Source organism: Rhinolophus sinicus, chromosome 14 (genome assembly GCF_057876585.1).
Source record: "Rhinolophus sinicus isolate RSI-liver-muscle chromosome 14, RSI-T2T, whole genome shotgun sequence".
NCBI lineage: Eukaryota > Metazoa > Chordata > Mammalia > Chiroptera > Rhinolophidae > Rhinolophus > Rhinolophus sinicus.
Window position 1 is genome coordinate 182,471,786 of NC_142514.1, and position 22,617 is coordinate 182,494,402.

General features: G+C 52.2%; 3 protein-coding genes across 5 annotated transcripts; 2 read left to right on the forward strand and 1 right to left on the reverse strand.

Annotated features, from left to right (window-relative positions):
* The first annotated feature begins 1,158 nt into the window (after positions 1–1,158).
* On the forward strand, positions 1,159–14,723 carry VPS51 (VPS51 subunit of GARP complex). Its single transcript, XM_019737831.3, has 10 exons — positions 1,159–1,471; positions 1,944–2,073; positions 10,612–10,758; positions 10,839–11,058; positions 11,183–11,900; positions 12,264–12,479; positions 12,674–12,892; positions 13,470–13,591; positions 13,680–13,767; positions 14,339–14,723. Exons 1-10 carry the CDS (start codon positions 1,259–1,261, stop codon positions 14,597–14,599), a joined length of 2,334 nt encoding a protein of 777 aa, XP_019593390.3. The 5' UTR covers positions 1,159–1,258; the 3' UTR covers positions 14,600–14,723.
* Positions 14,724–14,864: 141 nt separating this feature from the next.
* TM7SF2 (transmembrane 7 superfamily member 2) lies at positions 14,865–19,403 on the forward strand. 3 transcript variants are annotated; one of them, XM_074336652.2, is made up of 10 exons: positions 14,865–14,979; positions 15,518–15,714; positions 15,810–15,864; positions 16,224–16,421; positions 16,500–16,603; positions 17,855–17,974; positions 18,062–18,230; positions 18,457–18,537; positions 18,625–18,747; positions 19,062–19,403. In XM_074336652.2, exons 2-10 carry the CDS (start codon positions 15,532–15,534, stop codon positions 19,220–19,222), a joined length of 1,194 nt encoding a protein of 397 aa, XP_074192753.1. In that variant the 5' UTR covers positions 14,865–14,979; positions 15,518–15,531; the 3' UTR covers positions 19,223–19,403. The 3 variants fall into 3 exon arrangements, with proteins under 3 accessions (XP_074192753.1, XP_019593387.1, XP_019593388.1); XM_019737828.3 differs by having other exon boundaries at positions 14,884–15,088; XM_019737829.3 differs by lacking the exon at positions 14,865–14,979 and adding an exon at positions 15,012–15,137.
* A 133-nt stretch (positions 19,404–19,536) lies between these two features.
* On the reverse strand, positions 19,537–21,024 carry ZNHIT2 (zinc finger HIT-type containing 2). Its single transcript, XM_019737830.3, has one exon. It carries the CDS (start codon positions 20,796–20,798, stop codon positions 19,596–19,598), a length of 1,203 nt encoding a protein of 400 aa, XP_019593389.3. The 5' UTR covers positions 20,799–21,024; the 3' UTR covers positions 19,537–19,595.
* Between the last annotated feature and the right edge of the window lie 1,593 nt (positions 21,025–22,617).

Consider the following 22,617-nt stretch of genomic DNA (forward strand, 5'->3'; position numbering starts at 1 on the left):
AAATGTCTCATACAATTTCACAATTTTCATATGATTTTATGAAAATAATTTCTAAATGAAGATATAATATGTAACATTAGATTCAGGTGTACAACATGAGTCAATATTTATATATATTTCAAAATGATCACAAGTCTAGTTAATATCCATCACCAGTTATATTTTTTCTTGTGATCAAAACTTGTGAGATCTACTCTATATGAATTTCATATAATTTTCACGTGTCATGAAATGTCATTCTTATTTTTTTCAACCATTTAAATACGAAAAAGAAAACATTCATAGTTCACAGGCCATGTGGAAAGGTGGTGGAATGTGTTTGGCCTGCAGGACCCTGACAAATAAGGCTGTTTCCGTTCTAACCCCGCCCCCCCCAGCCCATCATAAGTAATGTTTCAAGGACAACGCTGATAAAGTCGTTTTCTCCGTTCAAACTCAGCATGTCTCAGTTTGAACTCCAAGTCATTCTGTCCTCTTGAGTTCTTCACCTTGGTGAACACCTTTGTCCAAATCAGAAACCCAACTCCACCCAACTCCTCACTCCACATCCTATCAGTCATTTAAGATCAGCAAGTCTGTCTTGTAAACACGGAATATTTAAGTGCATCAGAACGAATTGTGGACTTAAAAAAAAAAAAAAAAAGAAGCAGCATCTAGGTTTGGGGGACGCCCAGAGTCTTAAAATGCACCACAGGTAATTAACGAAGGCATTTCTGATGCTGTCACAGGACGAGGCCTGGAGACACACTGCGCTAGAGGCACCGTGCGGCGTACTGTACCTGCATTTAATCCTCCGCAGCCCCCCTTGAAGTATGCACCCCAGTTTTGGGATCTAAGGTGGAAACTGAGCCGCTGCCCAGGTAACCAGGCAGTGGGAGGATGCCAGGCACACGCTCTCTGGCTGTACAGCTCGCACTCCGTCCGCTGCGTCTAGGGACATATTCCGCGGGCCCTTGCCTGTGGGGTGCGGGGGTGCGGGGTTGGGAGCAGCGACCCACCCTCCCTCAGCCAAGGCAGCAACCCGACCAGTTCCACAAAATCCTTCCACGTGAGAAGCTGGGGGAAACCAGTGCTTTCCCGGAACCTCTTCGCTTGGGGAAGAAAGATACGGGGGAACTCTAGTCTCAAAGTACCAACGTCGGCCGGGGGACGTTGCACTTGATGGACTGCGTCGTTTCAACAACAACTTTATGGTTCCCGGAAGTGCCTCCTCCCTGTCCCTTTCCCTGCCTCACGCCGGTGGGCTGCAGTTGGAGCGATGGCTGCAGCAGCCACTGGGCCAGGCCCGGGGTCTGGACCTGGGGACTCCCCGGAGGGGCCTGAGGCGGAGGCTCCGGAGCGTCGGCGAAAGGCGCACGGAATGCTGAAGCTTTACTACGGCCTCTCGGAGGGGGAGGCGCCGGGGCAGGACCCCCTGGACCCGACAGACCTCAATGGGGCGCACTTCGACCCGGAAATGTATCTGGACAAGGTATGTGAGAGAATATGTGTGTGTGTGTGTGTGTGTGTGTGTGTGTGTGTGTGTGAATCAGGCCCCCGATATATTGCACTCTCAGATCATGCTTCCGACTTTGTTGTGGTGAAGGAAGCAGTGGTTCATAAGGAAGACGACCCTTGGCCTAGCAGTTGGGACAGAGCTGGAGTCTAAGGGGGCGTGGACAGATTTGGGCTGAACTGAGGAGGTCTCCTGGTGTTCTGATAGGCCCAGGATAGGCCCCAAGGACTGGGCCTTGGCTGTCTGAGGATTTCAATGCTGACAAACTCTAAATAGGGTCCCTCAAACCTAGTAACTCCTGAGCCTTGCCATTTATAGGCTCCATTTGGGGATTCCTGACGGGGGCTGAGATCAGGGTTTTCTTGCACCGCAAGCCTTCCAGTGAGGGGCAAGGCTGGGGGACATGACTATCCTCGGACTTGAATACTAATCACCCAATTTCCTCCAGCTGCGTAGAGAGTGCCCCCTGGCCCAGCTGATGGACAGTGAGACGGACATGGTGCGGCAAATCAGGGCTCTAGACAGCGACATGCAGACCCTGGTCTATGAGAACTACAACAAGTTCATCTCAGCCACAGGTGATTCCCACAGGGACACACCCTTCACAGTCCCACCTCCCCCAGTTCCTCCCCATGTGTTGGGGAAACTAGCTGGGGATTTAGAGGGAGGAGACCCAGATTCCATTCCTGCCTTGACATTCATCCACTCTCACCTCTCTCTCAGATATTTTGTGGTCATATTACTATAGAGGTAATAGCTGTTCTCACAGGGTTGTTTTAAGAACCAAAGGGGAGAAAGGACAAATGAAATTTTGAAACAAATGTATCTGAAATACTTAGAATCCCTGACACTAAGGATGCCTTAGTAAGGGATAGTTTATTTCATTAGTGGTAGCTTTCTTCTCCGGTCCAGGTCTGTCTTGAGAATGGGCTTGCCCCTTCCTTTCTTCCTTTCGTCCCTCCCCCTCCCTCCCTCCCTCTTTTTTTTTTTTTTTTTTTTTTTTTTTTTTTTTTTTTAAGATTTTTATTGGGGAAGGGGAATAGGACTTTACTGGGGAACAATGTGTACTTCCAGGACTTTTTTCCAAGTCAAGTTGTTATCCTTTCAATCTTAGTTGTGGAGGATGCCGTTCAGCTTCAAGTTGTTCTTTCAGTCTTAGTTGTGGAGGGCACAGCTCAGCTCCAGGTCCAGTTGCCGTTGCTAGTTGCAGGGGGCACAGCCCACCATCCCTTGCGGGAGTCGAACCGGCAACCTTGTGGTTGAGAGGACGCGCTCCAACCAACTGAACCATCCGGGAGCTCAGCGGCAGCTCAGCTCAAGGTGCCGTGTTCAATCTTAGTTGCAGGGGGCGCTGCCCACCATCCTTTGTGGGACTCGAGGAATTGAACTGGCAAGCTTGTGGTTGAGAGCCCCCTGGCCCATGTGGGAATCGAACCGGCAGCCTTCGGACTTAGGAGCACGGAGCTCTAACCACCTGAGCCACCGGGCTGGCCCCCTCCCTCTCTTTTTAATTAAGCAAAGAGAATACTTATGACGTTAAGAGACACAAAGATCATAAAGAGCTCTTTTTCCTTCTATCCCTTATATTCTCTCTTCAGGACATCGTTAGACAATATTTAACTGTCGTCCACACTAGCTTCTGTCTTGTGTTGGTGAAATTCACTACTCAGACTTTTGTAGTAATGTTGGCCCCACATGTACCTTACTTAGTTCTGGAGGCAGATCCCAGGGGTATCTACCTGCAGTCCATGGGAATGTTCCATGAACCTCTGTGGAGTGCATTCTAATGTCTCTTACTCTGCTAGTGTTGCAGTGGTTGGTGTGGAAACACATTGTCATTGTTTTTTTATCTGATTTGAAGCCGGTTCGGTGAGTAGGTGCCTTTCTATTTGCCAATACCAGAATCAAACAGCAAGAAGTCCTACTTTCTGTGCTGAAAAATTTCTCACAGGAATTTTGCAAACATTACATTTTTTCGTTTGTTAGCGTATGTGAAGGGAAGGAAGATCACACAAAGGAAACAAGCATTTGGGGAGGTTTGAGGACAATCAGGAGCCTGGGTGTCTCAGAAGCTAAATGAAGAAAGCGTTCTAAAAAATGGAATTGATAAGCTTGGGCACAATATGAGCACATGGGGTGCTTATCTGTGGTGCGAGGGAGGGGGCATTCTTCAAATTTCTTTGTTACTGAAAACAGGTACCTACTGTAGGTCTTTCCTAAAAGTGAACTTGGGGAGAGTTGGGGATACCTGGATTTGGTCTTCATCCACTGTCCCTGGCTCATAGCTCCTAACACTCCTTGGGATTTCCTGTATAAAAGCCAGAGTGGCATCTTTTGTTACAGTACTTAGTTTTGTTCCAAGTTCCTGAAATAGCTCCAGATCAATAAAGGTGAAATGGATGTCTTTTGTTATTCATATAATCGGCTTCTTCCCACCACTCCTGCGTTTATGTTAATGAGGTGAGTTTTGGAAAGCCCCAAGATAATCCGAGGATGGGGGCAGGTTGCCAAGGGAACCAACCACTTGATCAGAGCGTTGAACTTTCAGCCCCACCCCCTAGCCTTCCCAGGAGGTGAGAGAGGCTGGAGATTGCGTTCAGTCACCAGTGTTCAGTGGCTTGATCAATCCTGCCTGTGTAGTGAAGCCCCCATAAAAACCAAAGGACAGGGTTTGGAGAGTTTCCAGGTTGGTGCACACGCGGCGGTGTTGGGAGAGTGGCGTGCCCAGAGAGCATGGAAGCTCTGCCCCTTCCCACTTACCTTGCCCCCTTCCATCTGGCTGTTCCTGAATGGTATCCCTTTGTTATAACCTAGTGATCTAGTAAGCAAACTATTATTCCTGAGTTCTGTGAGACATGCTAGCAAATTAATTGAACCTGAGGAAGGGGTCATGGGAGCTTCTGATTCATAGCTGGTCAGTCAGAAGCTGGTCAGTCAGTGACAACCTGGAGATGCAATTGACATCTGAATTGCGGGGGAGGGTAGTCCTGTGGGACTGCGCCCTTAACCTGTGAGGTCTAGTGCTAACTCCAGGTAGATAGTGTCAGAATTAAGTTAAACTGTAGTCGCAGGAATTGCTGGAAGTTTGGAAAATTCACACTGGTGTCAGATGTGAACTAGTATTGCAGTGGAGTATTAAGAGTACAGAAGACAAACAGGAATGTGTGTTTTCTTTATAGACACCAAAAACTCACATAGAGAAAGAAAAAAAATAGACAAATTGGATTTTATCAGAATTAAAACCTTGTGCTTCAAAGGACACTGTCAAGAAAATGATAGGACAGCCCACAGAATGGGAGGAAATGTTTGCAAACCATATATCTAAGGGTCTAATGTCCAGAATATATAATGAACTTTTACAACTCAGAACTAAAAAGAACCCTATTTAAAAATGAGCAAAGGATTCAAATACACATTTCTCCAAAGAAGATGTATAAATGATCAATGAGTACGTGTCAAGATGCTCTCGATGCTGGTGGTTACTAGAGAAATGCAAATCAAAACCACAATGAGATTTCACTTTACACCCACTAGGGTGACCCAAAAATGGAATATAGCAAACGGTGGTGAAGATGTGAAGAAATTGGAACCCTCATATGTTACTGGTGGGAATGCAAAATGGTGCCCCCTGAAAACAGTTTGGCCATTTCTCAGAAAGCTAAGCTCCGAGTCATCATATGGCCCAGCAGTTGTCCTAGGAATGTGCTGAAGAGAATTGCAAAATGTATGTTCATAAAAGACTTATACACAAACATTTATAGAAGCATTAGTCACAATAGCCAAAAAGTAGAAGCAACCCAAGCGGTCACTAACTGATGAGTAGAGAAACAAATATGGTAGATCTATATTAGTCATAAAAAGGCATGACATACTGAAACGTGCTACAATGTAGATGAACCTCAAAAACATGGTAAGTGACAGAAGCCAGACACAGAAAGCAGTATATTGTGTAATTCCATTTATGTTAAATGTACAGAATAGGCGAATCCACAGAGACAGAAAATACATTAATGCCAGGGACTGAGGCATGGTAGAAATAGGGGGTAACTACTAAGGGATATTGAGGTTTCTTTTGGGGGTCAGGAAAAGTTCTAGAATTGATAGCGATGTTGGTTGTACAACCTTGTGATTAGACTAAATGTACTAAAAACCACTGAATTTTTCCGATACGTCCATTATATCCCATTAAAAAACAGAACTAGCAGGTATCAAGCCAGGTTTGGTCTGTAGGCTATAGTTTGCTGACCCCTGGCTAGACATTGAGTTTGTTTATGGATGAATGCAGTTATCTGTTTCCCAATTGGAAAGGTCCCAAAGGCTGTGCAGTGAAAAGCCTCGTCCCCTTCCTTTCCCCGGCAAAGACAAAAGTGATGTGTGACAGTGAGCTTTGCTGACACGATCAGACCTACAGAGAAGTACACAGGTCTTAAGTGGCCAGACAGCTGCACGAATTTCCCAAATGGAACCCCCGTCTGCACTCAGCATGACCAGCAAGGCCCCCTCCAGCCTCCAACCAGTTGCCCCCCAGTCCTCTCCCTCGGTCGCTAACATTTTGGCATCCAGATGGTTGTCATTCACCCTGTGCCAACTGCTTTTCTGAACAGGCTTGAAACAGTTCAAGGATATACAGTGTAGTCTTCAGTACTCAGCTGTTTTTTGGGTTTTTGGTGTGTGTTTTTTTGGTACAGTGCTGCTTTTATTTCCATGGTAATGGCTCTCTGGCTGTGCAGTCAGCAACAGTGACACCGGTGCTGGGTTTTATTTTACTGTGTTAGTGATAACTTAGCCTTTGGATTTTGTTTTCCTTTGGAAGTCACATGTGGGTTTCCTTTTTGAGGTAGCACTGAAGTGTCATGGGCCCAAACAGCCACTCCAGAAAGAATCTGCTCTTCTGATGGTAGCATTTGACAGACTTGGACCGAGGGTATATCGCTGGTTAAGTGGTTGGGAAGTGAAAACAAGAATTCACTGGGGGGGGGGGGGGATTTTAAAAAAGCAAAAACAATAAAAAAGAATAAAATAAACAAAAAAACAGTTCACTGGGGGGAGATGAGATGCCTGATGAACTGCAAGTGTCTCCATGACCATTAGCTCATGAGCCCTCTGGTACCTCTTTCCATCTTTTGCCTCTGCTTTTATTCAGTTTATAACTGCCCACTCTGTGCCGTGTCCATTAATTCACTGTACATGAATTGGCAACGCAGTTGTCACTTTCCAACAAGGTACAAGCCACTCTAACAAAGTGGCCCCAAAGAGTAGTACAGACATATCCTATCGTGTTACTTAATTTTCTAGTAATCTTCCTCTCTGGAACATCTCTAAGACGGGAAGGTGGTCTTGTCCCATAGCCTGTGTTGCTAACACGAGAAGTTCATTTTTGCTGACTCACGGTCTACCTCCTCATGTAATTAAAAACAATTTTTTTTACTAGTGTCAGGTGTACAAAGCAAGATAATAGACATTTATACTCCTCACAAAGTGATAATCATGTAATTTTTTAAAATCTCTTAAATCGCACTGCAGATTTTAGGTCTTTGGGGTCTTATGTAGTTCTATTTGTTTCATTCTCTGCTGTTTTTCCCTTGCAACTTTTGTGTCTCTTTGTTCCCTTTTATTTTTCTTATCATTGTCATTGATGTTTCTTCTCCTCCGACCTCGCCCTTCCCTCTGTCTCTCCAAGTTGGGCTGCTGCCCCGATCTTGCTCACAGAATGTTCCCAAGGTCCAGAAGCCACACACGGACCAGGTGTGGGTGTGCGAAGGCTCACAAGTGACTGCAGTTAATATTGCCAGATTCCTTCCTATAAATATTGATCAATTAGCACAATCACCAGCAAATAAGAGAATGGCTCTTTCCGTATACCTTGGCCAAAACTGTTACCAAAATTTCCAATCTTTTACAATCAGAGGTGAAAAGTGGTGTCTCTGTGTAGTTTTAATTTAATTTCTCTTGTAAGGTTGAGCATCTTTTTGTATTTAAGAGCTGTTTGACATCCTTATCTGTGAAATGCCTGTCATGTCCTTTTCCTGTTTTTCTATAGAGCTGTTTTGCATAATGATTTGTAAGAGTTCTTCACATACTAGGGAAAAGTTGTTCTGTATGATAGGACTTGAAGTTTTTTTTTTAAGTTTGTCTTTTGATTTAACTCATGGTGGTTTCTATTGATCAAGCAATTTTATTTTTCAATTTTTTTTTCAATTTTATTGGGGAATAGTGTGTTTTTCCAGGACCCACCCATCATCTCCAAGTAGAGTTGTTTTCAATCTAGGTGTGGAAGGCACAGCTCACTGGCCCACGTGGGAATCGAACCAGCGACCTGGGTGTTATGAGCACTGTGCTCTAACCAACTGAGCCAACCGGCCGCCCGTTATTAATCTTTCTGACAGCTTCTGAGTTTGAAGTGTTTCTAAGCAAGAACTTTTCCATCCCTAATATTTAAAAATTCTCCCTGATTTTCTTCATGTACTTTTGTGATTACATTTTAAAATCACATTTAAACTTTGATCCATCTGCTCTGTGTGTGTGTGTGTGTGTGTGTGTGTGTGTGTGTGTGTGTATGTGTGTGTGTGTGTGTGCATGTGTATATATATGCAAGGTGTGAGGTCTAAATCCAAGTATATTTTTGTTTCAAGTAGCCTCCCAGTTGTCCCAACACTATTTATTGAATAATTCATCATTTTCCCACTGACTTGAAATGCTACTCTATTATAATAGTAAATTTCTTTATGTTTCTGGATTAAAAAACAAAACAAAAAACTTCTGTTTTGTTCATTTGATCTCTAATTGTCCATGTATTAGTGCCACATACTTTAAATTATTATACCTATAAAGCTACAAACGCTTTACAGTTCCCTCTTGCTGCTTTTCACTTCCAAAATTTTCTGTGTATTCATATTTTTCCATCTGAACATTAAATTATACTTTTAAAAATATAAAATTGGTCTCTTAAAGTTTTATTGGATCAAGTTAAATTTCTAGGGAGAATAGACATCTTGTGATATCGGGCTTCCTATCCAAGAGTATAGCTTGTCTTTTCACTTCTTCAGGCTTTTTAGTATGTTCTTCAGTAATTTATAAAGGTTTTGTCGTGTAAATGTTGAATGTTTCTTAAATTTCTAGATATTTTGATCTTTTAAAATTGCTATTAAAAATGGGTTGTTTTCTTCTGTATTTTCTAATTGGTATGTGTGACTGCTATTGCTTTAATACTTCATATTAATTTTCTTTATATTAATTTCTTTACATAAATTTATATTAATTTCATACTCAGTCATCTTATGAAATTCTCTTACTGTTTGTAGTAGTGTTTTAGTGATTCTTTAGTGTTTTCTATTTATACAATTATATGTGTATATGTCATCTGCAAATAGTGATAATTTTATCTCCTTTCCATTTTGCGTATCTGTAATATATTTCTGCGGTCTAATTGGTTCAGCTAGTATCCCCTGAACAATGTTAGACAGCAGAGAACATGGTCGTCCTTGCCATGTTTCCGATTTTGATTGAATGCTTCTAGCATTGCCTCATTATCGTGACGCTGTTTGGAGGTTAGGGAAATATTCAACTGTTCATATTTTATTGAGAGTTGTTTTTTTTTAATAGTTTGATTTACTTTTTTTTTTTTTTTTTTAATTAAAGTTTACTGGGGTGACAATTGTTAGTAAAGTTACATAGATTTCGAGAGTTTTTTTTTTTTTAATCAAGAATAGATCTTGAATTGTCTCTTTTATCTGTTAATATGGTGAATTATTATTAAGAGTTTCATTAGGGGCCAGCCCAGTGGCTCAGGCAGTTGGAGCTCTGTGCTCCTAACTCCGAAGGCTGCCGGTTCGATTCCCACATGGGCCAGGGGTTTCTCAACCACAAGGTTGCTGGTTCAACTCCTCGAGTCCCGCAAGGGATGGTGGGCTCTGCCCCCTGCAACTAAGATTGAACACTGGCACCTTGAGCTGAGCTGCCGCTGAGTTGGTTGGAGCGCGTCCTCTCGACCACAAGGTTGCCGGTTCAAAAGTAATGGAGGGAGCGGGCATGAGAAGCAAGGGGACTTGCAAATGCATGTCTGGTCCTGCCAGTGGAGGACCAGACTCTAAGAGGAATGAAGAGGGCAGTGCAGCCACGAGGGGTGTGATGAATAGTGACGAAGTACTAGTAGGGTCAGTGGGTCTGGAGCTCCTGGAGAGGCCAGAGGATCATTCAAGTGGGTAGACAGGGTGAGTGATGGGAATTGTAGAAGGTGGCGAGGCTTGAAGCTGCAAGTGTAGAGGAGGCAGTTCTTGCCGAGGACGGGGGAGGGTGACACAGGTGAGGCAGAGGCAAAAATGGATGGAATTGAGGTCAGAGAAGGGAGTGTTAAGGATGTCCCAAGGCTCATCGGCAGGGGTGTCGCCATCCATAGGAGGTGACAGTGATCAGGAACTGAGAAGCATGAAGAGGACAGCAGGGACAGCAACAGGAGGGGCATAGTTTGATGGTATGGTCTTTAAAGAAGCTGGGGTCTTGAAGGGAGGAGGGGTAGAACCTATCCAGTTAGGGGCCAGGCCCTGGGGCGCCTGGGTTTGAAAGGAAGACCTGCCTCCTTAGGACAAAAGGGAAAGGACCCTTCAGAGAAGATCAATCATATTCTAGAAGGCAGAGTGAAAGGGTTTGGCAAATCTGGGAAGGAGGTAAAGGTGAACAAGTATTTATTGTGGCCCTGGTACCAGGCAATATGCCCAATAGGGAGGATGCCCCTGGGAACGAGCAGACAGGTCCCTGCCAAGTGCCCTGTGCCGTGCTTTGGATCTGGGCATGTTCTGAGGGCAGGGACTGTGGCTCCATGGGCCCTCTTCCTACTGTACCAGGGCGAAGGGCACATATGGGGTACTCAGAAAATGCCTGCTGCATTTTGATCGGCCCTCCCGCCCCCTTCCACCACCACCAATTTACTGTGATCAAGCACCATTGCAGCCCTTAAATCGCACTGAACCATCAATGCAACCCTTGAGTAGCGGCCTAGCCGCTTTTGGGAACGGGACAAGTGTGTGTGAAGCCATCTGGACCATGTCTCAAGCGGGGTGCTGCGCCTCCCCCCCTCGTCATCATCTTATTTGCTCTGTCCTGCGCCCTTGCCCTCCCAGACACCATCAGGAAGATGAAGAACGACTTCCGGAAGATGGAGGACGAGATGGACCGACTGGCCACGAACATGGCGGTGATCACGGACTTCAGCGCGCGCATCAGCGCCACGCTGCAGGACCGCCACGAGCGCATCACCAAACTAGCAGGTGGGCCCCGCCCCAGAGCGGCTGCCAACGTGGGCCGCCCTCGGGCTTCGGAGCTAACACAACCTGCCCTCTTCCCCCAGGGGTCCACGCGCTGCTGCGGAAGCTGCAGTTCCTGTTCGAGCTGCCCTCGCGTCTCACCAAGTGCGTGGAGCTGGGCGCCTATGGGCAGGCGGTGCGGTACCAGGGCCGCGCGCGGGCAGTGCTGCAGCAGTACCAGCACCTGCCCTCGTTCCGTGCCATCCAGGACGACTGCCAGGTCATCACGGCTCGCCTGGCCCAGCAGCTGCGGCAGCAATTCAGGTGTGGCCCCTTGACCCATTCCCACTCTGCCGGGCTCCTGCGCCTGCCCAGCTCTTTCTGGTCTCCCGCATCCCCACCCCGAATTCTGTCTTCCTGTCCTTCCCCGCCATTTTCCTCCCGGCAGGGAGGGCGGCTCCGGTGCCCCCGAGCAGGCAGAGTGTGTGGAGCTGTTGCTGGCCCTGGGCGAGCCAGCGGAGGAGCTGTGCGAGGAGTTCCTGGCACATGCCCGCGGCCGCCTGGAGCAGGAGCTGAGAAGCCTGGAGGCTGAGCTGGGGCCCTCTCCTCCGGCCCCCGACGTGCTGGAATTCACCGACCACGGAGGCAACGGCTTTGTCGGTGGCCTCTGCCAGGTTGCGGCGGCCTACCAGGAGCTGTTTGCAGCCCAGGGTCCAGCGGGTGCTGAGAAGCTGGCAGCCTTCGCCCGGGAGCTGGGCAGCCGCTACTTTGCGCTAGTGGAGAGGCGGCTGGCGCAGGAGCAGGGTGGCAGTGACAACTCCCTACTGGTGCGGGCGCTGGACCGCTTCCACCGGCGCCTGCGGGCACCGGGGGCCCTGCTGGCCGCTGCTGGGCTGGCCGAGGCTGCCACGGAAATCGTAGAGCGAGTAGCCCGTGAGCGCCTGGGCCACCACCTGCAGAGCCTGCAGGCAGCCTTCCTAGGCTGCCTGACGGACGTGCGGCAGGCACTGGCCGCACCTCGCCTGGCCGGGAAGGAAGGCCCCGGCCTGGCCGAGTTGCTGGCCAATGTGGCCAGCTCCATCCTGAGCCACATCAAGGCTTCACTGGCTTCTGTGCACCTCTTCACCGCCAAGGAGGTGTCTTTCTCCAACAAGCCCTACTTCCGGGTATGGCCTGCCCCTGGGTGTTCTTTTCTTTCTGGGCATTCTTTTATTCATCCTGCAGGTTGGCAGCTACCAGGGCACACAGTAAATGCCCCTAGGCACTCTGGATGTGGTTTCAGGCTGTCATGAGGATGGCTGGCACAGCCTGGAGGGGTGGGGAAGGCTCTGAGGGCATCTGCAAGCAGGGTCCCAGCGCTGGCTCTGCCCACACCCTTCTCTAAGCAGGTAGCTGCTCTGGGGTACTGGATCGAAGGAACAGGCTGTCCCTTGGGGAGGGGCCAGTGCATTTAAGGTCCCAGCAGACGGCCACTAGCAGCCACTTCCTGGAAGAGGGGACGGGCTGTATATCTAGGCCTCTCCTCACAGGGTGAGTTCTGCAGCCAGGGTGTCCGTGAAGGCCTCATCGTGGGCTTCATCCGCTCCATGTGCCAGACTGCTCAGAGCTACTGTGACAGCCCTGGGGAGAAGGGGGGTGCCACGCCCCCTGCCCTCCTCCTGCTCCTGTCCCGCCTCTGCCTGGACTACGAGACAGCCACCATCTCCTACATCCTCACCCTCACTGATGAACAGTTTCTGGTGCAGGTGAACTGCCAGCTCATAACGAGAGGGGATGGTGGTGCTAGGAACGCAGGAAGCTGGGCAGTGCCCTCATGGTTAGACCCAGGCCAGCTGCCTGTGCCCAACCCAACCTCTCCCTTGCCCAGCCTGTGCTCAGCTCCTGGTTGGCAGTGCCCCCAGTACCTACTGCCTCTCTGCCCTATGCATCCCTGGCTCAGGACCAGTCTCCAGTGACGCCTGTAAGCACACTGTGTGCGGAGGCCAGAGAGACGGCACGGCGGCTGCTGACCCACTACGTGAAGGTGCAGGGCCTAGTCATATCACAGATGCTGCGCAAGAGTGTGGAGACACGGGACTGGCTCAGTACCCTGGAACCCCGGAACGTGCGTGCTGTCATGAAGCGGGTGGTGGAGGACACAACGGCTATTGACGTGCAGGTGCTGCCCCGAGCTGGCCAGGGAAGCCGTGGTGCAGGCTGGGGGTGCTGGGGGGACAGCCCTCTAAGGATAAGGACAGCAGGGGCCAGGCAGTGCGTGCATCCATGGCCTCTTTCCTCCTCTGTCCTGGATGATGGCATCATCGCCCCATTTCACCCATGAGAAAGCTGAGGCCCAGACTTACCCAGAAAATCAGGGCCTCCGTGCCAACTCTTATGTCCCACCTTTGTCCCATTCCACTACCATGTTTCCCCGAAAGTAAGACCTAACCGGAAATAAGCCCTAGTATGATGTTTTCAGAATGACATCCCCTGAATATAAGTCCTAATATGTCTTTTGGAGCAAAAATTAATATAAGACCCAGTCTCATTTTCGGGGAAACACAGTAGTTCTGTAAATAGTGACTGAGTACCATCTAGGTACCAGACCCTGACTACCCTGTGATTCTTGTAACAAATGTGATTCTTGTAGCAAATGACTGTATAACTTAGGGCATCCTTGGCCCTTGCCCAGGGCACCGGGTGGGCTAGACGTCCCGGTGCTCTGGCCTCCTGGCAGTGCCTCCTTCCACCACCAGGTGGGGCTCCTGTACGAAGAGGGTGTTCGCAAGGCTCAGAGCAGTGACTCCAGCAAGAGGACCTTCTCCGTGTACAGCAGCTCTAGGCAGCAGGGCCGCTATGCACCCAGCTATACACCCAGGTGTGCTTGTCAGGGAAGCCCCTAGGGGATGGACAAAGGAGAACGGGCGTGCAGTGCGGGCTCCGAATGCTTGTCTCCGCCCATGCAGTGCCCCAATGGACACCAACCTCTTGAGCAACATCCAGAAGCTGTTTTCTGAACGCATTGATGTGTTCAGCCCTGTGGAATTCAACAAGGTCCGAAGTCCCCAGTAACCCTGCCTTCCAGGGGCCCTTAGGAAGTTTGGCTGAAGCAGCCTGCACACTGGGCCCCCAGAGCCCTGGGACTGTCCCACCAGTTTCTGTCTCTGAGGACTGTTTCTAGGAGTGAGCCGTGGTCCAGAGCCCCACCATCACCATCCCAAGGCCCTCAGCCCTGCCCTTGGTGTCCTCCCAGCCGGGTCTGGGTGCTGATCTAATATGCCTCTTGGGCCCTTGTGCTTGTCCCCGCTGTAGTCCTGGGTCCTCCCAGGGATTCCTCTTCACACATAGTCTCTGCCTCAGTCTAGCCCGTGCTCAGGGACCTGGGGTTCTCCCCCTGACCCTGTAACCGCCCCTCCCCCGCCCCCCCGTCAGTGCTGATGCCCATCTCTGCCTCTGATTGCTGGGTGTTCCCTGTCCTCTCCCGTCCAGATGGTGATAACATTTTACCACTCCCGCACTCCCTCCTTTTTACCTGAAAGAACCCATCACAGCTACTAGCATCTTATGTCTCCCTGGGCGCTGCCCAGAACGTGGGTGCCCTCCCCAACACCTGGTGTCCCTGCAGGTGTCAGTGCTGACCGGCATCATTAAGATCAGCCTGAAGACGCTGCTGGAGTGTGTGCGCCTGCGCACCTTTGGGCGCTTCGGGCTACAGCAGGTGCAGGTGGACTGCCACTTCCTGCAGCTCTACCTGTGGCGCTTCGTGGCCGACGAGGAACTTGTGCACCTACTGCTGGATGAAGTGGTGGCCTCAGCTGCCCTGCGCTGCCCGGACCCAGTGCCCATGGAACCCAGTGTGGTCGAGGTCATCTGCGAGCGCGGCTAGGCCCGGCGTCGCCATGCACTGGCTTGCGGAGTGGCCCGGACCCGCACCTCCCCTGGTCTCCCGCCCGCGCGGCCTTTCCCCTCGGGCTTCAAGACCCGCCTAATAAAGACGTCATGTCTCTTCACGCTCTCGCTTGCTGGGGGCGGGACTTGCAGGGGGTGGTGTTGTGAGGCTGAGGCTTGAAAGGCGGCTTTGGAGCCGCTGGCGTCGGACTCGCCACGAGAGCCGATTGGTTGATCTGCTGGGCCCATGATGGGCCGGGGGCGGGTCTATTTAAAGGTCTGGACCAGAGCTTTCACGCGGAGCTCAGATCCCAGACAGGTGCAGGCGCCGTGGGGACGCTTCCTTCGTGTCACCGAGCCCATTTCCTGGGGGAAAGGGTGGGCAGTGTTTCTTTGACGGATCTTTGTGAGCCCCCACCTCCCGTCGGAGCAGAGACCATGGCCCCTCAGGGTTCCCGGGCTCCGCTGGAATTCGGGGGACCCCTGGGTAATGGAGCAGAGAATGGGGGGACCTGGGGCCAGAGGCTCCTGAAGGGGTGAGCTGCCAGCGGGGAGGGGGCAGGATCGGAAGGTGGAAGGCTTTGAGGGGTATCGGCGGCAGAGGGATCTGGGGGTTTGCAGGGGAGTGTTTGGAGAGGGAACTGAGGCGGGACCAGTTCTGGACACTGCAGAGCGGCGGAGGTGGGGGTTGGTTGTGGAGTGGAGGACTGGACAGAGTCGGGAGGGCAGCAGGGCCTTCAATGGGCCCTGGAGGCGGGTACCAAGAAGGAAGTTAGGGAAGGCGGCTGAGAACTGAGGACGGGATATGGAAGAGGGCGATGGGAATGCTGAGGGGGCCCTGGTGACGACGGGGCGCCTGTGGGGGCCGCGGAAGAGTTGGGGAGTGGATGCCCGACGCAGTCGCCCCCTTCCGCAGGCGCTGCGGCGCTGATGCTGCTGCTCCCTGCCACCATGTTCCACCTGCTTCTGGTGGCCCGCTCGGGCCCGGCGCGCCTCCTGGGCCCACCCCCCTACCTGCCCGAACCTGAGGCTCTGTGGAGCCCGCGGGCGCTGCTGCTGTGGCTCAGCTGGCTTGGCCTGCAGGTGGCGCTCTACCTACTGCCGGCGCGCAAGGTGTGGACTCGGCTCGCGGGGAAGTGGGCGGAAGGAGGGGCTCGGCGAAAAGAAAGGCATCCTCCACCCTCATCAGAGACCCTTTGTGTCTGCAGGTAGCCGAGGGCCAGGAATTGAAGGACAAGAGTCGCCTGCGCTACCCCATTAACGGTGCCTGGGGGCTGGGTCCTTGAGCTGGAGTTGCGCGGATGGGGTGGAGCTACACGCTTAGTGGGATTAGCCCCCGACCCCGAGCTCCCGAGCTCGGTTGTGTGCCTCTTCGTCCAGGACAGACCTGAGGGATCTTACTTCCCCTATCCATGCCCCTGTCTCTCCACCCCTACCTGCAGCATTTGCTGCTACTCTATGTACCAGAGCAGTGGGTGGGGTGACCTGAAAGCCAAGATGTCAGCCTGATGGCTGAGGGCCAGGTCTGTGACCTCCCTGGGTTTTGAGGTGTGTGTGTTGGGGGCGGAAGTGGAGGGATGCAGTCCCCGGGACTCACTATCTCTCTATGTGCTATGATTCAGGGTTCCAGGCCTTGGTGCTGACAGCCCTGTTGGTGGGCCTGGGGGTGTCAGCCGGGCTGCCCCTGGGGGCGCTCCCGGAAATGCTCCTGCCCTTGGCGTTTATGGCCACCCTCACCGCCTTCATCTTCAGCCTCCTTCTCTATCTGAAGGCTCTAATTCTAGCCCCTGCCTCCGCCCTGGCACCTGGGGGGAACTCAGGTGAGAGGGGTCCCATAGGGTGTGGATGGAGTCAGATGAGGGTGCTTGCTTCCACCTTCACCCTCCATTCTTCTCCAGGCAATCCCATTTACGACTTTTTCCTGGGACGGGAGCTCAACCCTCGCATCTGTTCCTTTGACTTTAAATATTTCTGCGAACTGCGGCCTGGCCTCATCGGCTGGGTATGCTGAGCACGGCTGCATGGGCCTGGGGCCTGGGGCCGGGAGGAGGGGTGGGATGAGTGAGCAGTGCTTGGGGCAGGGCAGGGCCAGTGTTGCACAGACATAAATCATGAATTCTTCATTCATTCCACAAATACTTGTTGAGTTCACCATTTGCCCTAGACACTGCTCTAGGTACTGGGAGACAAGAAACAAAAAGTTACAGAAAAGAAAAAAAAAGATCTGTCCTCATGGAGCCTACATTCTAGTGGGAAAGACAGACAGAAAAAGTAAATGCATATATCATGTCAGGGGATGCTGAGTGCTACGGAGTAAAGCAAAGCTGGGAAGGAGTTAGGAGAGCAGGTGCAATTTTAAATAAAGCAGTCAAGCGCCATGTCTATTTCGAGAGGAGAGCAATCCTACCGCTGCTTGCTAGTCAAAGCTGTGCAGAACTTAGAACTAATCATTGCGTTTAGCACCCTGTCCATCACCGACATGCCAACTATGTTTTTTGGTTATAATCACTTGTGCTGGACTGTGGTCAGGATTTCCCAAAGGGTCTCCGGCAGGGTCCCTCACGTCACCCTTGAAACCTCATCCAGAAGCAGGAGGAATGCCAAGTGCCCACCATCTGGATCCCGGCCTCCAAGGCTATGTCCTCATGTGTGAATTGGGATAAAGTAAGAGCTTCCTAGGAGTAGCATGACGATTACAAGTGGTAACCGAATGACAGCACTGAGCCTACTGCTACCAGAATAGCGGTGCTCAGTGCAGGCTGGCTGCCAGCCCACCCTATTGAGCACTTACTCTGTGCCGAGCACTTTGTGCTTAGTGCTTCACATGCATCATGGCAATGAGTCCTCAGGCAGCTCCATGATGCAAGTCCATGATTATCTCCATTTTCCACCTGGGGGTGGGAAAGATGGGCTTCAAAGAGGGTAAACAACTTGCCCACGTGGTGAAGCTAAGATTTGAAACCAGGTCTGTTTTAACTCTCAAGCCTGAAGTGTCCATTTGCTCCCTATGCTGTTCTCCCAAAGGGAATACTACAGGACAAGGCAGGAGAAAACAGGCTAGGAAGGCCTCCAGGGTGGTCCATTGCAATCGCTGCTCCTAGACACGGGCTGGATCCATTCAAGAAAGAAAGAGCTAGAGAGTCAGTGACTGCCAGTTGAGAGATGGGAGAGGCTGGCCACCGCTCCACTCAGGTGCTGCCCCTCTGTGGAGACAGGATGGGGACAGCCTGCCCTGTCTTTCCCCCACCCCCAGATCCTCATCAACCTGGCCCTGCTGCTGCAGGAAGCAGAACTTCGGGGGAGTCCCTCACTGGCAATGTGGCTGGTCAATGGTTTCCAGTTACTCTATGTGGGTGATGCCCTCTGGCATGAGGTGAGGTTGGACTGGCAAGGGGGAAGGGAAGGGGGCCTGAGGACCTTGTAGGGACTAAGCCAGTGTGTCTGGGTTCTATCCCTGCAGGAGGCTGTCCTCACCACCATGGACATCACACACGACGGGTTTGGCTTCATGCTGGCCTTTGGGGACCTAGCCTGGGTACCCTTCACCTATAGCCTGCAGGCCCAGTTCCTGCTGTACCACCCACAGCCCCTGGGGTTGCCCATGGCCTCAGTCATCTGCCTCATCAATGGTCAGTCAGGAAGGGGCAGCAGGCTGGGTGCATCATTCTCCCTCCCCTTTCACTCAGTCACTGTTTATTCAGCACCCACTAGGTAGGTGCTAAGACTCAGGCTCTGAAGCCGGGGGCTGGGTTCTGGGTCTCCAGGCAGACTGGGTTTGCGCTGTGGGGGGATGGTCAGGGCCAAGCAGAAGGCTATGACCCTCAACCCTGATCGCCTGATCCTGCTTTCCCCTAGCTGTTGGTTACTACATTTTCCGTGGAGCCAATTCCCAGAAAAACTCCTTCCGAAAGAATCCTTCTGACCCCAAAGTGGCTGGTGAGCTGGGTTTCTAGGGTGCCATGAGTAAAGTGGGGCACCAGGGCTTCCTGGAGGTCCCCCATCCCATTACCTGTCTTTCCCCAGGCCTTGAGACCATCCCTACAGCCACAGGGCGGCAGCTGCTGGTGTCTGGGTGGTGGGGTATGGTCCGCCATCCCAACTACCTTGGAGACCTCATCATGGCTCTGGCCTGGTCCTTGCCCTGTGGTGAGTGGCTTGGGTGGGTACAGGGCAGGGCCGCATGCTGGCGAAGGGCAGAGGTGGAGTGGTGGCCACAGGATACCCAGTCTGGGTGTGGAGAACAGAGGTGCACCCCAATGAGTGGAATAATAGGCAGGGAGCTGGGGATAGACTCAGGATGTGGCTGGGGCAGATCTCTGTGCCAGTCTAGCACTGCTGGCATCTTGCTGCAGACCCTGGACCTTTCCCCATTGAGCCTCCATGCCGCCATGAGCCATTAGGTGTGGAAACCTTTGTGAACTGGGGGGCTGGCTGAGTGGTGACAGCCCCCTTCCCCACAGGGGTGTCCCACCTGCTGCCCTACTTCTACCTCATCTACTTCACTGCTCTGCTGGTGCATCGTGAGGCCCGGGACGAGCAGCAGTGCCTACAGAAATACGGCCTGGCCTGGCACGAATACTGCCGGCGTGTGCCTTACCGAATCGTGCCCTACATCTACTGAAGTGGTTTCGCCCATGCACTTGCCAGCACACACCTAGGACTGTACCCCACCCTGCCCTGAGCTCCAACATGCTGGGATGAACAGCCTGAGCGGTGGTTTGGAACACAAGAAAATGAAGCCAATACCCCGAAATGGAGTGGAGGGGCTGCTCTTCCTCCTCGGATAAATATCTGAAACCCTTGGTGCTGCCTCTCTCCCTTTCTGGGGCAGGGGTATTTAAAAATTGGCTGGGTCAGCCCTGAACAGAGAGAAGCTGAGAAGTGATTTGTGGGCCCCAAAGTTTGGGGTTGGGTGAGACAGATGTCACTCAGAAATGGGAACTGCCGACAGGGCAGACCAGTCACAGCTTTATTGATGACAAGGGGTCCTCAGTTCAGCCGGGGAGCTCCTCAATGAGAGTCCTCGGAGCAGGTGGCAGGGGGCCTCCCCAAAGCTGCTCCAGCTCCCCAGTGAGGGCTGCCACCTCCTCAGCTGCCACAGCGTGGGCTCGGTGTGCCCTGGCACAGTCCAGAGCCAGGGCTGTGAGGGTGACCTCATTTTCATTGGTCCAAGCCAGCAGGAACTGACATTTCTTGCGGGCCCGGTAGAGGCGATCTCGTTCTTCGGTAGCCTCGGCCTGTTTCCGGGCGCGGCCCAGGGTCTGCACCAAGTGTCCCAGTGCTGCCAGCGTGTAGCCCTTCTGGTTGGCCGGGCCCTCGCCCAGCAGGATGCGGGCAGCCTCACGCATGGCACCCCGTGTGCCCAGAGGCCCGGGTGGATGCTCGCCCGCTTCCAGCACGTGCGCTGCGGCCTGTAGAGCTTCCTCCGCAGAGGCAAAGACTTGCTGGGCGCCCAGGGCTCCCGAAACGCCGAGCAGAGTGGCACAGAAGTCCGAGAGCAGCGCATCGTCGCCACCGTGATACAGAGCAAGAGTGTGTGCGTAGGCGAACAGCACGTTGGGCAACTGGAAGCGCACGAGCGGCGAGACACGGCCGCGGTTCAGGCTGGCCAGCGTGGGGATCCGGGTGGGCACGGCGGGCGCGCAGGCCCCGGGGGCGTCTCCGAGGACCGTCTCCTCGGCAGTCGCGTACCCTGCGGCAGCGGCATCCTTAATGGGTTCCGGCGGCGTCCTCGCAGGAGGGGGCTCCAGCTCCGAGGCGTCATCATCCAGCTCCTCCAGAAGCCGCGGCCCGGCCCTGCGATCCCACCACCACGGCCGCCACGGGGGCAGCAGCCGCCCCGCCTCTCCACGGCTCAGCAGCTGCTCGAAGGCAATCTTCTCGGCCGGAGCCAGCCGCTCCCAGAGTCCCGAGAGGCCGCCAGGTGCCGGACCAGGTTTGAGGCCTGCGTCCTCGGGCTCGTCCTCGGTTTCGCGTTGCTGACGCAGCCGGCGGAGGGCGCTGGCCAGGCGGCTGGGCGAGGCGCTGCGGCCGCGGAGCTCTCCCAGCACCTGGTCACGGTAGAAGTCTTCGGCGCAGGCGCCATGTGCCCGGTAGCAGCGCAGCGAGCAGTAGGGCACATTACAGCGGGGGCAGGTGTAGCGTGCTGGCTGGGCCTCCGCGGCAGGGCAGAAACTACAGGGCCCGGCCGGCTCCATGGCAACTGGCGCAGCCTGCTAACCGCGAACGCATAGGGGCTGGCAACTTCCGGCGCTTCTCGGTGACTTCCGCCTCTTTGTGGGGCCTACGGAGCGCTCAAAGCTCCGCGGACTCGAGGCAATTCCCGCCCACACTCGGAAACCAAGCCCCACCCCTCTCCAAGTAGCGCTTGGGCAGGCGCGGGAGCGGGTCGTGACGTAAGCCCCGCCCACCGCGGTGTGAAATAGCGCGTCAGGCTCTTCGTCGGTGCCCGCTCGCCCCCTAGTGGTTGCTTTCTTAGCACCGTAAAGCGCAGAGGCGGAAATCGGTCAGCCAAGCACCTACTCTAGGCCAGTAATTGTGCTACGCCCATAAGATGCGTCCCTGCGCTGGAGGGGCAGCCATTCTATTAGGGGACAGAGGCAAATAAGGGGGTGAGTGAAGAAAGGCCAGGCCACAGTTGGGTACCTAGCCTAGACTGTGTGTCTTGGGGACATGTTTCCTCTTCAAAACAAAGCAACGGTTGATTTCCTCCGGTTTAAACCTATCATTCATCCAACTTTAAAGTGCAGATTCTGCACTAGGCACCAAGAACATTGAGCCAAGAGGTGGGGTCCTACCCTAATGGAGCTTACAGTTTGTGGTAGAGTGGGGCTGATGACCCACACTCAGCCAAGTGCTGTGAAGAGTTGATCCGTGGCACCCCTGAAAATAAGCTCTGGTTTTTAGTCCCTCACGTCCAATCCCACCTCCAGTCAGTTCTGCCTTCAAAATACCTTGTATTTATTTCAATATGGATCCTATTCCCCAACCAGTAATGGATTTTATAACCTTCAAGTCTGTTCATTTTTTGCATACCCACCACTGGTGTTATTGCCTCTCAACTGGATGACACCACTTTAACTGGTTTCCTAACTTCCTTGCCAGCTCTCAAGAAAATCAGCCTGAGAAAATAGTAGATCACAAGTCAGATCACGAGGCCCTTGCTGAAAACCCTTCCCTGCCGTTGGTGACTCTCCATAGCACTTGGACTCAAACTCCTCTCCATGTCTGACACGCTGCGGGACATGCCACACACCTCTGCACACAGTGCGCGGGTGGAACTTTCCCCATCTCACCACTTGATTGGCTCCTTCTGTTTCAGGTCTCAACACATCCCATCCTCAGAGATGTTCCCTGTGATAGTCTTTCTTTTTACCCACCTCCCCTTCATTACAGCACCCTACTTACTTTCTTTGAGGCTGTAACACTTCTATTTAGTTTTTTCACATGAACCTAAATTCCTAGAAGGGAGGAGGCCAGGTCTAACTACAAAGACAAAACCAGCCAATATATTTGTACTCACTAGGTGGCAGGTCCTGATCTAAGCACTTTACATCTTTCGTTTAATCCTCACGACTCTCAAGGTATGAAGGCAGAGATTACATAGTTATGCACAACTCGACTTTTGGGAACACTGAAACAATCAACTGACCAACCTGAGCTGTGATTAGGTTAGCAAGGCCAGCCAGTACAAACAAGGTCACCACAGTGCCAACGTAATCAAGCAATGCTTTCCAAAGCTGGGGCCGACTAGATTCCTGCCCTGGACTCCACTAAGGCCACAGCTGGTCCGAAGTTAGGGGACAGGTCAGACTGGCAATTCCCTGACATATCTTCTACTGGAACTCCTCCCCTCCATTGCTGCCTCCATAAAACCTCCCACTATAGTGATTCCTGCTATCTTCTCTGTTTAAAAGAACAAAAAGAAAAAAGAAGGATTTGAAGGAATTATCAAGTTGAGATAGAAATTTTCCCAACTGGCAGGCATCCGTGGTTACCAGTTTTCACAGGAAGCCT

Excerpts from the sequence above, each read along its gene's own strand:
- VPS51 (XM_019737831.3), top strand. The coding sequence starts at position 1,259 with ATGGCTGCAGCAGCCACTGGGCCAGGCCCGGGGTCTGGACCTGGGGAC. Across the intron at positions 2,074-10,611 it reads CAAGTTCATCTCAGCCACAG|ACACCATCAGGAAGATGAAG; the intron begins GTGATTCCCACA and ends TTGCCCTCCCAG. Across the intron at positions 13,768-14,338 it reads GCCCTGTGGAATTCAACAAG|GTGTCAGTGCTGACCGGCAT; the intron begins GTCCGAAGTCCC and ends GTGTCCCTGCAG.
- TM7SF2 (XM_019737828.3), top strand. The coding sequence starts at position 15,040 with ATGGCCCCTCAGGGTTCCCGGGCTCCGCTGGAATTCGGGGGACCCCTG. Across the intron at positions 15,089-15,517 it reads GGAATTCGGGGGACCCCTGG|GCGCTGCGGCGCTGATGCTG; the intron begins GTAATGGAGCAG and ends CCCCTTCCGCAG. Across the intron at positions 18,748-19,061 it reads GGCCTGGTCCTTGCCCTGTG|GGGTGTCCCACCTGCTGCCC; the intron begins GTGAGTGGCTTG and ends CCTTCCCCACAG.
- ZNHIT2 (XM_019737830.3), bottom strand. The coding sequence starts at position 20,798 with ATGGAGCCGGCCGGGCCCTGTAGTTTCTGCCCTGCCGCGGAGGCCCAG.